The 17833-nt window shown below is 45.3% G+C and overlaps 1 protein-coding gene across 3 annotated transcripts in view; it reads left to right on the top strand.

Moving 5' to 3' along the window:
• The window catches only part of PIGP (phosphatidylinositol glycan anchor biosynthesis class P), a 34443-nt gene that overhangs the window by 10593 nt on the left and 6017 nt on the right, over nt 1-17833 (top strand). For 2 of the 3 annotated variants that reach the window (XM_068270427.1, XM_068270425.1), the window contains 2 exons: nt 10296-10385; nt 12362-12434. In XM_068270427.1, coding sequence (XP_068126528.1) covers nt 10304-10385; nt 12362-12434 — 155 coding nt within the window. In that variant the 5' untranslated portion in view covers nt 10296-10303. Of the gene's footprint in view, nt 1-1221; nt 1361-10295; nt 10386-12361; nt 12435-17833 lie in introns of all 3 variants that reach the window. The other variant, XM_068270426.1, reaches the window with a different exon arrangement.

A 17833-nucleotide genomic window follows, 5' to 3' on the forward strand; every position in this document is an offset into this window, starting at 1 on the left:
ACAAAATGGCCATTCATAAAGTTTAGAGGAAGCGGTATGTGGACGGGAAATACCGCTTCCTCTGATTTTGCGGATTACATACAAGTGAATGGGACAGACCTCCCAGAGAGAGCAGTGCACGGAGGGACTCTGCCGGCTGAAGTGTTTCCGCATGCCTTCCGACAGCTTACCGCCAGCCTTCAGCGGGAGATCTCCGCACTTGCATCGCAGCTGGCAAGATTTTTTTGAATGACCACCCAGAAGTGTAAAATACCGCTGCGGTATTTTACCTCTACTAGTATTTACTCCACAAGTTTTTTATGAATAGAGCCCATACAAGGATAAATAAACACTCCTTCAAGCCTATGAGCATTTCAGTGACTGCTTTTCACCATTCTCTTTTCACTAGGGTTATACAGGTGGCAGTCATTAGCAATTCCTCCATTGCTGGACACCACCTACTCCACCATTCTGTCCCGGCAATTTGAAAGGAAGGGCAGGGGTTTCTCCAATAAATGTAAAATATTTTATATTTCTCATCATGCAGCTGAAAAAAGGCTGCTATTTATTATTATAATTTAGAAAATACATTTTATTTCTGAAATCTTGCATTTTTAATTTGGGTCCACTTTAAGGCTCCCTGCACACTGCAAATCCGTTTTCCGATTCCGTTTCCGATTCCGATTCCGTTTCCGATTTTCCTTGAATACATTCAACAGAAAAACGGATCAAAAAACGCAGCATGCAGTTAAGATTAAAAATCTGAATCGGAATCGGATGTAAAAACAGATTAAAAATCTGAATCTGAATCTGATTTGCTTGCAGTGTGCAAGAGGCCTAATAACGACACTAGTTGAAATCTACGCCCTGTTTTGATGTTGTTGTGGCTGCCAGGGCGTATATTTCAGTTCACCAACACCACCTGTTCTCATCGCTCCCGCCGATCGTGTCACATTCTACCCGCCGCAGTTCACTCACGCTGCCGTTTCTATGACGGCACAGCCCTGTGAGCCGGTCAGGAGCCAATTTCATTGGCACATGTTTATGTCATCATGTCGCCACGGGAACACTTTAAACTGATGTAGAATGTAACACCTAAACTTGCTCAGAGCTGGAAGTGGTTAAGAACCGTAGAAGTATTTCTTTTGTCAGTACCGTCATACAACTAAATTAGCATGCATATCCCTTTTGAAGTAAACCCACACTTCCAGTTAGTTTAGCTAAAGATTGTGTTATTTACAGAAGTTCATTCTTGCCCACCAGAAGGGGTCACTGTTGGGAGATGGGATGCTGGCTCCTGTTTCAGGATAACAGAGATAACATCTGGGAGAGGAGACCCTGCACTGTACACCCCTGCTGACAGCTGGAAAGACCAGTTCAGGTATAGGTCATCATGGCTCTGTCTAAACCAGGGGAGGTGGTGATGTACTGATGTCCCACTCTATAGACACCAGAGAGCACATCATTTTCACACTGTCTTCAGATCTAGTGTCAACATCTGCAAGTGACATTGCCCCGGGGAGCATGGCAGAGGTTGACTGCAGTTCAACCGCTATAGAAAGGACATGTATATTCCATTTGACTGTGTTTCTGAAATTAGTAGTCATAGATGACTAAAGCCTTTACACACGTAGGAAGCATGTCACCAAGTGGGGATTAGGAACCGATCCCTTGGTCCCTCGGGCAACATTGCAGGGCTGTGGTTCTACAGATGCGTCGCTAGCTTGCAGGCTCTGGTGTTATGCTGGGGGTGGGGGCATAAGGGGTGGACAATGCTCACGGCCAGCAATAGGCAAATCAATACGCCAGACTGGATCGGGTGCCTGCTGTACTTACATTAGAGGTGCTTGTTATCGGCCACCTCGGCCGAGTTTCAAACAGGGATAGGCAATCTTGGCTCTCCAGCTGTTAAGGAACTACAATTCCCACAATGCATTTAAGGAGTCTGACAGCCACAGTCATGATTAATAAAGGCACATGCATGCTGGGATTTCTAGTTTTATCACCGCTGGAGAGCCAAGGTTCCCTACCGCTGATGGCATGTGTACAGTGAACACTTTCATTCCAGCGCAGGAGATTTTGGCGCAGCCAGCGCCACCATAGGCTGTAATAGGAATTGCGACTATAGCGGTGCACAGTGAATAACTTCAGCGCCATCAGAAGACGGATCTAAAGTTACTTATAAAACACTGTAATTCGGCCTCCAGCAATTGCTAGAAGCCAAATTATTTCATTCCCCACCATCCATGGCGGCCTGGAGGGGGAATAGCTGGGAACTTGTGCAGCAGCAGGATAAGCCATACAGGCTGTATACTGCACCCAAGTCTCCCAGCGGTTATTCCTCTCGTACTCGGGGCTTGATTCACTAAACTGTGATAACTCATATCATGACCGTTTTCGCACACGTTTGCACGTGATCGCAAATTTGCGCGCGCAATCACGAGTTTTTGTGTGAAATATTGCGATTGCGCATGCAAATTCGCAATTGCACAAAAACGCGCGCAAAAACAGCCATGATATGAGTTATCACGGTTTAGTGAATTAAGCCCTCTGTGTACAGGGCTTGAGGCTAGCCATACACAGATCAATAATGGCCCTATATGGCAAGCGACTGATCATTCACTGTGTGGGTTTCATCACTTTATTCCCACTTACAGCAGGGCAGGGACATTGCAGGACATGGTATCTTTAGACCTGGGCAGGGGCACAGCAAAGGCAAGGTTGTTTGCATAAAAACTAGCTTTATTGATAATCCATTTGTCAAAACGGCAATACAAAACTTTATCCTGTTGATAGATCTAATTACAGTGTGCTAGAAATATACAAAAATGAACTTTTCCCTAATGGACGTCTGTAAATAATGTGGGCCGTCAGGTTGAGGGATAGGCAATATTTACCTTTACCTTAGGGGTCTGCTCCCTAGAAGAGGGGTCTGAGAGAGAAAATGACTGGGGAGTGGTGGAGGAGGCGCTCAAGAGATACAGTAGAGAGGGAGTGGTAATAGAGGGGCTTGAGGGAGAAAATTAGCAGAAGTGTGGCCTAAAATGGAAGAAAATGCGTGTGTGTGTGGGGGGGAGGGGGGGTCGCGGCTTCAGAAGAGCAGTTCCACCTCATACACACTGCTTAGTAAGCACACCTATAGTTTGCAAATTCCTTATTAGAAAGATAGTACTGTACCTTGCAGTGATTTTTCAGTAGAGGGCTATTTAGGCCTGGAGCCCACTAGCTGCGCTTTTCTAAGCGCTTGTGATTTGAAAAGTTCTTGCTAATGTAATGCTATGGGTGTGATCCCACTTGAAGGATGGGATTTTTTTTTTAAATCCCCCATAGCATTGCACTAGCAAGAGCTTTACAAATCACAAGTGCTTAGAAAAGGCTGCAAGTGGGTTCCAGGCCTTTGTCTGCTTCTGTAACAAGTTATTATTAAAAAATATTTGTTTATAAAACAGGAAATTGTCATCTATTACCAAACGCTCCCAAAAAAGCATAAATGAAATCCAGTTCAGGTTCTGTGTGTTTTCCTCTCCTGTATATGCTGCTACCCTGATAACCCCTCTGTATCAGGTCTCTTTGATAAATCTGCCCCCATAGTGTATATCCTCAGCACCCGCTGACCTCACATTGACCATCTCTTCGCTAATAGCGCCTCAGCCAGGCTGCTGATTTATTGTGCTGAACTTTTTGTGACTTTTTACCCCTCCTCAAACTGCTATCAGCCATCAGCTACCTGGCAGATCATCTGAGAATGTGTTTATTTAGTTACACTTGACTGGAAAACAAACCAAAGTCCAAAAACTGTTTGAAGTGTCTCTGGATTTCTCTGTTAGCAGCATAATTTTTTCCTCCCGATATGATCTTCTGTTCTGCAAAATCCTATGGGAAAAATACCTCACATGACATAATGTACCATACGTAGTATATGCAGATAGCAAGGAGATTAGATCATCACATAAGGTTACTGTATATAACAGTATAGCTCACTCCAACCCAAATGATCACAAATACCTTCTGTTTTAAAGGGAACCCGAGGTGAGAGGGACATGGAGGCTTCCATATTTAGTTCCTTTTAAGCAATACCAGTTGCCTGGCAGCCCTGCTGATCCTCTGCCTCTAATACTTTTAGCCGTAGACCCTGAACAAGCATGCAGCAGATTAGGTACTCCAGGGTTTTGACTCAGACACAACTTATGCCAAAAGATCAAGAGGGCTGCCAAACAGGCATTGTTTGCAAGGAAATAAATATGGCAGCCTTCATATCCCTCTCACTTCAGGTTCCCTTCAAGAAGGCAAACTGTTGTTTTCCATAGCATTTTAGTAAGAGGGCTTTTGGGTCCTTTGTAGCCCCTTATACACTCCTGGGAGTTCTGGTTCACCATGAGCTTGCTGGGTAGTTTGTAACTCTGGCTGTTTCAAGTCCTACTCCATAGAGCCATGTTAATCTATGCCATGCACTGATGAGGATCAACCAATCCAAAACAGTCTGTATGCATGTTGGATAATTGTGGCTCTGTACAATTAAAAAGTTGACACATCATTACATTCTAGCAGCTCTGGAGGTGTGGCTAGCTTCCAAGGGATGATTTGCATATTCAGCTATTCAGCAGTGATGCATTGTGGGAGACCTCATATGCTCCCTCCAACCTGAATTATCGCAAATACCTTGTGTTTTAAGAAGGCAAACTTTTGTTTTGCATAACACTATGTTCTGGTTCACCATGAGTTTGCTGGGTAGTCTGTAACTCTGTATATAACAGTAAAGCCTTGTACACACGCTAGAGGTCTCTCGGCTGAAGCAACCACTCTTCTGAGAATCTAGTGTGTGTACAGTGGCCCCGCAGCCCTCAATGTGTTGGCGGTTCATCTGCCTGGCAGGTCAACTCAGTGAGCGTACTGCTCTTCTACCCACTCCACCTGTTCCTTTGTGCGGCCCTCCTCCCCCTGCATAGCAACAGAACACACTGCTAATCTGCAGGCTAGTGACAGGTCTGTACAGCCTCGTCCTGCACTAATGACTGGAGAATCGAGTCCAGATTCCTGTTGGGTGACAGTCCTGTATGTGTGTGCATGAGGATTAAGCTGAAAACCTAGCATGTATACCGCCACCCCGATGTGTCACACTGTTAACAATAAGGCTGGTTTTACACTGGATGTGAGCGATGCGGTGCATGAATAAGGGTTTCATATAGCCCTGCGCCACTGTGCGGCTACAGGGTCATATGCATAGGCCCGCTCCCTGGTTAGTGACGGACTCCCTGCTGGAAGTACATCGCTAGAATTCTAATTCTCGTGGGTCCACACCTTCGGACTGCGGTCCCGTCGTGCACACTTGCTGCGTCACCCATTGACTTGCGTTACTGCACAATCTGTGCAGTAAGCATGGTTCATGATGTAATGCGCTGCAAACTTTGCGTCAGATTGGATGCTTTCGGTGCTTCGCACTGCACTGCGATAACTCCGCAAGTCTCCATGACTTATATTGCACTCGCTGCACCTTGCAGTAAGAAAGGGTAACGTAACGCAGGTTCACAATGCCAGTGTGCAAGGGGCCTTAGACAATGGTGGATTACAGCTGATGCGATAAATAAATGTATAGATTTTTACACAGGGGTATACAGTGGGATGCGAAAGTTTGGGCAACCTTGTTAATCGTCATGATTTTCCTGTATAAATCGTTGCTTGTTACGATAAAAAATGTCCGTTAAATATATCATATAGAAGACACACACAGTGATATTTGAGAAGTGAAATTAAGTTTATCGGATTTACAGAAAGTGTGCAATAATTGTTTAAATAAAATTAGGCAGGTGCATAAATTTGGGCACTGTTGTCATTTTATTGATTCCAAAAACTGTAGAACTAATTATTGGAACTCAAATTGGCTTGGTAAACTCAGCGACCCCGACCTACATACACAGGTTAAAGGGGAACTTCAGCCTAAACAAACATACTGTTATTAAGTTACATTAGTTATGTTAATTAGAATAGATAGGTAATATAATCTTTTACCCACCCTGTTTTAAAAGAACAGGCAAATGTTTGTGATTCATGGGGGCAGTCATCTTTTTGGTTGAAAGGAGGTGACAGGGAGCATGAGACACAGTTCCAACTGTCCTGTGTCCTGATAACCCCTCCCAGCTGCACACACTAGGCTTCAAATGTCAAATTCAAAATGTAAAAAAAAAAATTGCACCAAAACAGCAGAACGAGAACAACAACATCAGAAATACCATCATGCTTTGCACAGCATAAGGGGAAAACTGCCCGGGCAGTTTTCTTCTGTGCAGCTAAAAATGAGACTTGTATAAGAGAAACAAAGTTCTGATGCTGTGAAACTGTTAAAGAAACACCAGGCCTTTTCAGTGCTGCTGAGTCGATTTTTAGTCTGGAGGTTACCTTTAATCCATTTATAAGAAAGAGTATTTAAGGGGGTCAGTTGTAAGTTTCCATCCCCTGTTAAATTTCTCCGAAGAGTAGCAACATAGGGGTCTCAAAACAACTCTCAAATGACCTGATGACAAAGATTGTTCATCATCATTGTTTAAAGGAAGGATACAGAACGCTGTCTCAGAGATTTCAGCTGTCTGTTTCCACAGTTAGGAACATATTGAGGAAATGGAAGACCACAGGCTCAGTTCAAGTTAAGGCTCAAAGTGGCAGACCAAGAAAAATCTCGAATAAACAGAAGCGACGAATGGTGAGAACAGTCAGAGTCAACCCACAGACTAACACCAAAGACCTACAACATCATCTTGCTGCAGATGGAGTCACTGTGCATCATTCAACCATTTGGTGCACTTTACACAAGGAGACGCTGTATGCAGAGGAAGCCTTTTCTCTGCCCACAGCACAAACGGAGCCTCTTGAGGTATGCTAAAGCACATTTGGACAAGCCAGCTTCATTTTGGAATAAGGTGCTGTGGACTGATGAAACTAAAATTTAGTTATTTGGGCATAACAAGGGGCATTATGCATGGAGGAAAAACAATACAGCATTTCAAGAAAAACACCTGCTACCTACAGTAAAATAGGGTGGTGGTTGCATCATGCTGTGGGGCTGTGTGGCCAGTGCAGGGACTGGGAATCTTGTCAAAGTTGGGCGATGCATAGATTCCATGCAGTATCAGTAGATTCTGGAGACCAATGTTCAGGAATTGGTGACAAAGCTGAAGCTGCGCCCGGGCTGGATCTTTCAACAAGACAACGACCCTAAACACGGCTCAAAATCCACTAAGGCATTCATGCAGAGGAACAAGTACAATGTTCTGGAATGGCCATCTCAGTCCCCAGACCTGAATATAATTGAAAATCTGTGGTGTGAGCTAAAGGGAGCTTTCTATGCTGGGAAGCCATCAAACCTGAATGAACTAGAGATGTTTTGTAAAGAGGATTGGTCCAAACTACCTTCAACCAGAATACAGACTCTCATTGGAACCTACAGGAAGTGTTTAGAGGCTGTAATTTCTGCAAAAGGAGGATCTACTAAATAATGATTTCATTTCTTTTTTGTGGTGCCCAAATTTATGCACCTGCCTAAGGGCCGGTTCACATTACAAACGCGGATGGCCACGCATGCGGAACGCAACGCGTACGAACGCGCGCCATCCGCGTTTGTATGCGTTGCGTGGCTGATCCCATCACTGAAAAGTGAATGGGACAGCCGCGCGTTTTTGCTAAATCTGCGTGCAGCATGCGTTCCCGGACCGCACAGGTCCGGAACGCATGTAGTGTGAACATCAGACAGTGCGTATGTCTGATGTCGTGCGTGTCGGCCTCCTGCACGCGTTTCCAAAACGCGGCTGGAAACGCGTGCAGTTTGAACGGGCCCTACTTTTGTTTAAACAATTATTGCACACTTTCTGTAAATCCAATAAACTTCATTTCACTTCTCAAATATCACTGTGTGTGTCTCCTATATGATATATTTAACTGACATTTTTTATCATAACAACCAACGATTTATACAGGAAAATCATGACTATTAACAACGTTGCCCAGATAGAAGGGGAAAGTGAACCCTTGCCAAACGGCCTTACAGTCTAAGGGATAGGACAGTAGGTGAAGGCAAGCGGTGTATGAGATGGTAAAATGGTGTGCTTGCCTGAAGAGGTGATTTTTCAGGTTGCGCCTTAAAGGGAACCTTAACTGAGAGGGATATGGATGTTTCATTTTAAACAATACCATTTGCTTGGCAGTCCTGCTGATCTCTTTGGCTGCAGTGGTGGCTGAATCACACACCTGAAACAAGCATGCAGCTAATCCAGTCTGACTTCAGTCAGAGCACCTGATCTGCATGCTTGTTGAGGGGCTGTGGCTAAAAGTATTAGAGATACAGGATCAGCAGGAGAGTCAGGCAACTGGTATTATTTTAAAAGGAAAAATTCATATCCTTCTCAGTTTAGGTTCCCTTTAAAAGGGTTATCGTTGGATGTGTTGAGGTTGGGGAGTTCCAGAGGAGGGAAGAGGATCGAGAGAAGTCTTGTAGGCAGATGTGAGAAGAGGTGACCAGAGTGGAACTCAGAAGAACAATGTTAGCAGACTGGAGATTGCATATAGGTTGGTATCTGGAAATAAGGTTATTTAAATAAGAAGGATTGCAAAGAGCATAGTAGGCAAGAGTCAGGATTTTATTAGAATGTTCCTACAAGTTTCAGGGCTGGAGCACACTAGAGCATTTTTGGGCACATTTTTGATGCTCCAACAATCGCCAGCGCTTTCAATAACGCTTTGCTAGTGTAAGTCTATGGTGTTGAGTCCACTAGAGTGTTTGTGATTTTGGAAATCGCAGGATATGCAGCATTTTGTGAGCATTTGGACTCCAATACATAGTATATGTGTTAACTTAATCGGTGGAAAATGCAGCTCAAGTTGCTAACAAAACGCTCACACAAAGTGCTAGCGATGTGATGTTTAGTGTGCCCCAGCCCTCATTCTGTGTAATAGTGCTCATCTACTACACTGTGGTGAAGAAGCCCACATGAGCTTGTTTTCTGATGTACATGATACCGTGATGCGGTAGGGTTGAGTGAAATACTTGGCAGAGTCTTGCAGATGGAAATCACACACTTGTTATGATGTCTTTCTTTGAGCCTCTATTGCTTCTTTGTTATTCTTCCAGTTCTCTCTTGCACAGTAACGTGCCGAGTTTGCAGCCTTTGTGTAGCAGTGACGGTGAGTGTGCCTAGTCTGCCGACTGCTAATCCTGACATCCCCAAAAATGAGTGCTAATTCCAGAAAGCACAGCTATGAGACCTGCAAGTAACTAAATACAGTAGAGTCCCCGGAACTCAACAAATCACCAGCAGTACTCATTGAAAGTCAACTTCTTAAGGTGGCCACACACCATACAGTTTTTTAAAATTTCAATTCAAGAATTACAAATAATCTTTTTTTTAATTTTAACATTTGAAAAATCTGACTTTTCTGGTGCCATTAAAGTACACCTGAGAAAAAAAGAAAGATTTGATACTTACCCGGGGCTTCCTCCAGCCACCATAACCAACGCCGAGTCCCTCGCTGTCCTCCCCACTGCCTCCGTTCTAGGGCTATCGGTCCCAGTAAGGGGGGGTTGTGGTTTGTTTTAATTGTACAAATAAATGCACAACACACTTAAACTATCATTTGATCACGATATTATATTACAACTTAAAACTATTTAGATATTACAATTAAAGCGAAACTAAAAGGTCTTTAAAAATAAGAGTTTCACTTACCTGGGGCTTCTGCCAGCCCCCTGCAGCCGACCTGTCCCCACGATGTGACATACCGATATTCCGTTCTCACGCTGCGGATCACCTGCACTTAGCGCAGTGGGTGACCACTGCGCCTGTGCGGCCCTGGTCGTGCACATCCTCATTCACACTCCCGACACCAGGAGCATACTGCGCAGGCACAGTAGAGATTTTTTCGTACTGCGCCTGCGCAGGACGCTCCTGGCTATGTGAATGCGTATGAGGATACGTGTGGCCAGGGTGCAGTGGAGGTCAACTTAGAAGTCAGCTTCCACTATGAGAAGAAAAGTGAGCCGCGGTGGCGGAACGCTGGATCGGTATGTCACGTCGCGGTCACAGGTCGCCTGCAGGGGGCTGGCAGACGCCCGAAGTAAGTAAAACGCTTATTTTTTTAAAGACCTTTCAGTTCCGCTTTAAAACTATTAGCAGCTGTAGCTGTGTTTCATGGTTCTGAAGCAGCATCAGAAACTAGAATAAAAAAGTAGCAATTAGACTGGTCACTGTGGGCAGAATACATAAAAGTCTCTTTGGTAACTGAAGATCGTGTTGCTCATTCCAATAAGTGTATTTTGTGTTTTTCTCTTGTAGGTGACAATATGGTGGAGAATTCCCCATCTCCTCTCCCTGAGAGAGCCATCTATGGCTTTGTCCTCTATGTGGCTTCCTGGTGTGGATTCAGTAAGTATAAAAGACATTATAGCTGATGACATGAGGTATTTCTACATTAATGTGTGCCTATCGTGTAAAATAGCTAAGAAAGTAAGTACTTACCAAAGAAGAAGGAAGCCTCTGGATCATATACAGGCTTCCCACACCATCCTCCATTTCACAGTTGCTGAGCATGGACCCCCTGCAGATTACTGACAAGGGCTTGTCGATAATCACATTGGGGCCACGCTCCTCTTCAGACATGAGTGCGGGCGTACTGCGCCTGCGTGGGTATCCCTGTGCCTGCACAGTAAGCAATGAGTGGCTTTGTGCTACTGCGCAAGTGCGGCCATGCCCGTACGTGTGCAGTGTGGCTGTGCTCGTGTTAGAATAGGAACAGGGAAATTTACATGAGTCCGCCCCTTTCCCCCACCCCCCGCTCCTTTAGAACGTGTACATCAAATGTCACTTGCCTATGACCCCTCAGTCACGTGCACTTCCAGACAGGGAGTGTGTCACCTGATTCCATCATTATACGCAATGCGCGCCACATTGCTACCTCATCAAGTTATAGATTGTTGCTTGTTGCGGTACCATTTACTCCGATGCAGTTGTGTGCCGTGCGGTACTGCTCAGCAACTCGCCACTGCCTCTGTGTGGCCTGAAACACTTTTCGCGTCACACCATGAGTACTGTGCTGGTGTCCTTCAGATCAATGCCCACTGTGCCAGGGAACGGCAGAGGACAGCAACACAACGTCGTAGTGTCCAAGGGGCCTTAAGTGAACCTGAACAGACATTTTATTGTATAATTAAATAATCGTTATTAGTCCTATATGTTCGTGGCTTAGAACGAGCATACCATGCATCTGCGAAACAGCTAAAGGAATCACTCGTACTCATCTTTCTTTCCTTTGCGCATGAATGATTCCTGTTACTAGTTATGTGCGGTTCATGAACTTGTGCATTCCCAGTACAGATTCACTCATTCACTTTTACTGGGCATACACGATTCATGAACTTTGCACGTGATCAGTGTATATGTGCTTATTCACAGCCACGAGTGCTTCAAGAGTGAGGGGTTCAACTGCCCAGCTGTCACATAATTAAGGGCTCATTTCCATGGGCAGTTGACCTGTGTGCTCAGCAAGCAGTTACCAGGCAGCAGTGAGCAGTTGCCAGGCTGCAGTGAGCAGACACCAGGCAGCAGGAAGCAGTTGTGAGAGTTTGAGAGGCATTTCACTGCCTACCAACTGCCCGTGGAAAAGAGGCCTAAGGGCCCTTTTCCACTATGAAATGTGATCGCGATTGCGATCGCGATTCCAATCGCGATCGCAATCGCGTTTAAATTTCCACCATGCGATTGCGATTGCGATTGAGCTACTATACTCATTATAGTCCAGCTCAATCGCATACAAAACGCGGCAGGACGACGATTGCGCTTTGACCAAAATCGCATCGCAATCGGATCGCACTAATGGAAATTGTTGCTGCAGTTTCCATTAGTTTAATGCACCTTGCGATTTGCGATCAGAAGCAAATCGCAAATCGCAGGCTAGTGGAAAAAGGCCCTAAAGATGTTGTAATGGGGGAACAGGAAGGACACTGGAAGCCACAGAAAGCTGTAATTGCTTAAAACTTATAGGACCAGCACCCATTATTTAGGTGATGCAGCCCAGAGCCGGGACAAGGTCCTCCAGCACCCAATACCAGGACACCAAAGTGCGCCCCTCCATCCATCCCACCCCAGCCGTCACACACGAATTGCTATTAGGCTAAGAGGCGCCCCCTAGTTATCTGGCTTGCAGTCAGTGCCATGTATACCCTTTTATTATTTATCTCTGCTTCAAACACAACAGGGGAATGGTAGCTGAGTGTGTTGTGTGCCCCCTCTTACACTGCGCCACTAGGCTTGAGACTCTCTTGCCTCGGCCCGGCCCTGATGCAACCAGTCTAGAGATGATGCTATTATTCATTGTCTATTTAATGTCTCTCCTTGCTTTCCAGTTCTGTACCTGACCTGGGCTTTTGTTCCTGAATCATGGCTGCATTCCTTAGGACTGACATACTGGCCTCAAAAGTGAGTACTAGTGTGTGTAGAGTTTCTGTACAAAGGATGATCTTAAAGCCCATAGCCACACATAGAAAGAAAAATAGTTTTATACTAGCCGTCCCGCGTCGTAGCATACGCCGCATCTTCTATCTATCTAATAGAGTACGTGCCTCAACCTTGAAGCAAGAAGAATAAAGGTGGGTACACACATCAGATAAAAGTCTTTGGAAAAATGAAAGATCACAGACCAATTTTACCCCCTTCCATGTAGTATCAGAGCCACACCTACACAGTCTATTCTATTGAGCTGCACTCCCCATTAGCTAGAAATATTTGCAAGATGCTGCACACAAAGTTGCTGTACACATTCAAAAGATCATTATCTGCAAAAGATCCGTTCCTGCAAAAGATCAGTACCTACAAAATACATTCATAGTCTATATTTTCATGCGGATTATTGTGGACATTTTTCCGCATAAGGGCATAAGCATCCGCATACAATGAATTTTCGATGCTGGTCAAAAACACAAATATTTCTGAAGATTTTCGTGAAAATTCGCCAAAAAACGAAAACAGGATTTTCGATGCGAAAATGACTTAGGCGAAAATTCGCAAGCAACACTGCTACATGCTACATTAGCACTATCCAGGAGTGCCACAGGGAGGATTCCCAATGCCCCCTTTTTATACAACCGGAGGGACCGCGGGAACCACAGCGGCACCCCGGAGGGGGAGGCTAGGTGCCGCAGGCGACCCCCCCCCCAATGCAATGGACGTTAAGGTAAGTGCCTGTTTTTAACATTGGGAGGTGGGTGTGGACGGCTCTCCCCGACGCTGGCCACGCTTGGGGGGCGGGGTGTCGCAGTGGTTCCCAGGCAGTGAGAGAGCCTGGGACCCTGTGGTCCCCCCGGTTGTATAAAAGGGGGGCATTGGGAATCCTCCCCGTGGCGCGCCTGGATAGTGCTAATGTAGCAGTGTTGCTTGCGAATTTTCGCCTCGAAAATCCCGTTTTCGTTTTTTGGCGAATTTTCACGAAAATCTTCAGAAATATTTGCATTTTCGACCAGCATCGAAAATTCATTGTATGCGGATGCTTATGCCCTTATGCGGAAAAATGTCCACAATAATCCGCATGGAAATTTAATCCTATGCGGACGTTTATACGGAAAAATGCCCGCAATAATGCGCAAGAAACTTCTCTGAATGCGGGCGCTAATGCCCTTATGTGGAAAATGTCCGCAATCATACGCAAGTAATGCGAAAATGACTGGCCTTAGGCGAAAATTAACGTGAAAAAATTAGATGGAAAATTTGCCTGTCAAAACGAAATTAGGCGAAAATTCGGTAAAAATTTATCGAAACAAATTTTTGCATTTTCGCTCATCACTGGCATGTAGCAGGGCGACCGCTTTGCAGTATTGGTTTTTTGACCCTGCATAGTTTGGCATGCAAAAGCAAATGCATATTTGCATGAGCATTGCCTCATGAATAGCCAATTAGGCCAGATTTGCAAAGCCAGACTTGCTAGGGTAGGCCTCTTTTCCACGGACAGTTGCTAGGCAGTAACATGCCTCTCAAACTCTTACAACTGCTCACTACTGCCTGGTAACAGCTTGCTGCTGCCTGGAAACTGCCTGTTGCTGCCTGGTATCTGCTCACTGCTGCCTGGTAACTGCTTGCTGCTGCCTGGTAACTGCTTGCTGCTGCCTGGTAACTGCTTGCTGCTGCCTGGTAACTGCTTGCTGCTGCCTGGTAACTGCTTGCTGCTGCCTGGTAACTGCTTGCTGCTGCCTGGTAACTGCTTGCTGCTGCCTGGTAACTGCTTGCTGAGCACACAGCTCAACAGTCCGTGGAAAAGAAGCCTAAAACTTGGTGATTGAGCACGCATACATTTTCTCATGCAAAGTACTTCTTCTTCTTGCTCGAAGGTTGAGGCACTTACTCTATTATATAGTTTTATATAATTATATGCTAACACACATTATACAAATGTATTTTGAATTTTACAATTTTCCTTTAAATGGTCCTTTAAAGTGAATTGAGTTAAAAGTGCATGCTAACAATGTGGCTCATTACTTTAAAAAATCCATTCTACCTCTTCTTTTTATATTTAAATGTTTATTAGAGGTCTTTAGTGCCCTACTTCCAAGGCCTCAGAAAAGGCCTGCTGTAATTAGCAAAAAAAAGAACTGATGTAACTAGCAGTAGCAATGAGCAAACAAAAGATTTCATCAGCAGGGGGGGGGCACTGTTCTTCAAACACACACTTGATTTCCTTCACGTTCCCCTAGATAAATAACGGCAGAGAGGGGGGGGGGGGGGGGGGGGATTATTATTAGAAACGAGGCCAAACTGCAGGAAAAAGAGGTGCTTGCTGTGTGGTTACTAAGGGTACATACACACATCAGACTAAAATGAAAGATCACAGACCAATCTTACCACCCTTCATGTAGTATGAGAGCCATACTCTACACAGTCTTTTCTATGGAGCTGAGCTCCACATCAGGAAAAAATCTTTGCAAGATGCTGCACACACAGATGCTGTACAGACACAAAAGATCAGTATCTGCAAAAGATCTGTTCCTGCCAAAAAACCATTCCTGCAAATTGCAATGATAGTCTATGAGATCTGCAGATCATCATACACACATGATTTAACTGACATTCATCTGCAGATCAGATCCACCAGGATGGATTTTCAGATCTGCAGATCTGCAGATGAATGTCAGTTAAATCATGTGTGTATGCTGATCTGCAGATCTCATAGACTATCATTGCAATTTGTAGGAATGGATTTTTGGCAGGAACAGATCTTTTGCAGATACTGATCTTTTGTGTCTGTACAGCATCTGTGTGTGCAGCATCTTGCAAAGATTTTTTTCTGATGTTGAGTTCAGCTCCATAGAAAAGACTGTGTAGAGTATGGCTCTCATACTACATGAAGGGTGGTAAGATTGGTCTGTGATCTTTCATTTTAGTCTGATGTGTGTATGTACCCTAACTCATAATTTTGTACTGCAGCAAGAGAAAGTTTAAAAAACTTAAATCTACTCCAGGTCTGATATTTGCATTGTAAAGCATGTCAACAGTTATTGTTTTATGTCTTAAGGCCTTGTTCACATTGTCAAACGCAGATGGCCGCTCGATTGGACCGCAACGTGTACAATCGCACGCCATCTCCGTTTGCATGCGTTGTCTGGCTGATCCTATTCACTGAAAGTGAATGGGTCAGCCGTGCATTTTGGGAAAATATGCGTGCAGCATGTGTTTGCACACCGCACTGGTACGGAACGCATGCAGTGTGAACATCACAGTGCAGTCTATGCACTTCTGATGTTCGTGCGTCTGCATCCTGCACGCATTGCCGAAATACGGACAGCAACGTGTGAAGTGTGAACGTGGGCTTATGGCCCATACTCACGAGGGACTTTTGTCGCCTCAACACGCGGCGCGCGCGTGTTGCGGCGACAGGTCGCCCGTGAGTATGGGCCGTTGCACGCGCGCGCACCCCGAACTGTCGCCCGTCGCTCTTGTCGCCATGCGATTGAAAGTTTCAATCGCATGGCAACAGTCGCCGCCGCACCTCCGCCGCAACTGTCGCTAGTCCGCGTGAGTGCGCGGACTAGCGACAGCAACCTCCATAGAGGTAAATGAAGCTTCCGGCGGGGGGAGGAGGAACGTCGGCGACAGCTTCCGTCTCGCCGCTGGTCCCTCTTCCGCGTGTGTACGCGGAGGGACCTGGAGAGAAGCTGTCGCCGGCCTGTCGCTAGCACGCTCACGTGTGCTGGCAACAGGCCACTTCTGCAGCCCGTGAGTACGGGCCATTACTCTTATGTGCAACTTTTAACAGGCTCTATTGTGCTGACTTTCCTGCATGGGTGTGGCCGCCTGCTATATTGAGCTGAACTAAGCAGCCCCAGTTCTGAAAGAATAGAAGAAAACCATAGATTTCCTTGGCTGGATATTTGATCCACTGTGCGTTTATTCCTTTCTGCACAGCATCAGGTAAAATGATGTAACCATGGATACTCACCTGGAGGTAAGTGGGACAAAAACAGACCAAATTTGTCAGCTAAAAACAGGGACAAAATAGCACTTCTTTCAGTACACAAAGCCCATCATCTGCAGCCTTTCCCATGGATACTGCACAGCAGTGCACAATAGTGCCTGCTGACAGGAGGCCTTCCTGCCTCAGCTGACACTTTCTTGGTGCTGTGTTGATGCAGCACTGAATGTTGTTTCTCAGGTCACTTTCTAAAGAGTTTCCATGGTTACGCAATACTTCCCTGATGTTGTCTAAGAAGGAATTCTGTCTTGTGGATCAGGTTCTTGGGCATAAAAATATTTCATTCAGCTAACTAAAGAAGTTTTGGACAGATAGTCTACCAGCCAATTAACCTGAAGGCAAATTAGGAGTAAAGCTTAGAGACTTAAAGGAAATGTCCAAGCAAAATAAAAAAAATGAGTTTCACTTACCTGGGGCTTCTCCCAGCCCCATGCAGCCATCCTGTGCCCTCGTAGTCACTCACTGCTGCTCCAGTCCCCCGCTGGCAGCTTGGCGACCTCGGAGGTCGGCGGGACGCATTGCGTACATTTGTACGCATTCCCGCTAGTGCAGGAACATTAACACATACATTTTTACGCATTACTGGTTCATTGCGTAAAAATTTACTCGTTTTTACATGATTGGGATACGTCCTGAATAAATATACTTTTGGATTTTTGGAAAACATTGTGCGGATATCGATTGCATTATGCAGAGAAATAGACCAGCAGGGCTGCCAGGCAACTGGTATTGATTAAAAGGAAATAAACATGACAGCCTCCATATACCTCTCTCTCTTCAGTTCCCCTTTAAACAAGGTGTGTATGATGATCTGCAGATCTCATAGACTATGAATGCATTTTGCAGGAACGGATCTTTGGCAGGAACAGATCTTTTGCAGATACTGATCTTTTGTATCTGTACAGCATCTGTGTGTGCAGCATCTTGCAAAGATTTTTTTCTGATGTGGAGTTCAGCTCCATAGAAAAGACTGTGTAGGTATGGCTCTCATACTACATGAAGGGGGTAAGATTGGTCTGTGATCTTTCATTTTCCAAAGACTATAGTCTGATGTGTGTATGCACCTTTAGAGGGAAGCCTCTGGATACTGCAGAGGCTTCCACCATCCCATTCAAGCTCGCTGTTCCAGCACTGGGACCCTCTGGACCTAATCGACAATCACTTGTTGAATAGGTTTGTGTGAATGCGCCAATCCAGCGGCCGCGCTCTCATCCGTGTATTAGTGCGGCTGCATTGTGCAGGTCCGCACACACCAGCGCAGTTGCATGGAGCCGTTCATGCAGGGCTTTTTCTTCTGTGCGTAGGCGACTTCCGAGCTACTGCGTGGGCAGTGGTCAACAGTGCGCTCGCTACTGCCTGT

The sequence above is a fragment of the Hyperolius riggenbachi genome, chromosome 2 (assembly GCF_040937935.1).
Source record: "Hyperolius riggenbachi isolate aHypRig1 chromosome 2, aHypRig1.pri, whole genome shotgun sequence".
In the NCBI taxonomy this organism is placed as follows: Eukaryota; Metazoa; Chordata; class Amphibia; order Anura; family Hyperoliidae; genus Hyperolius; species Hyperolius riggenbachi.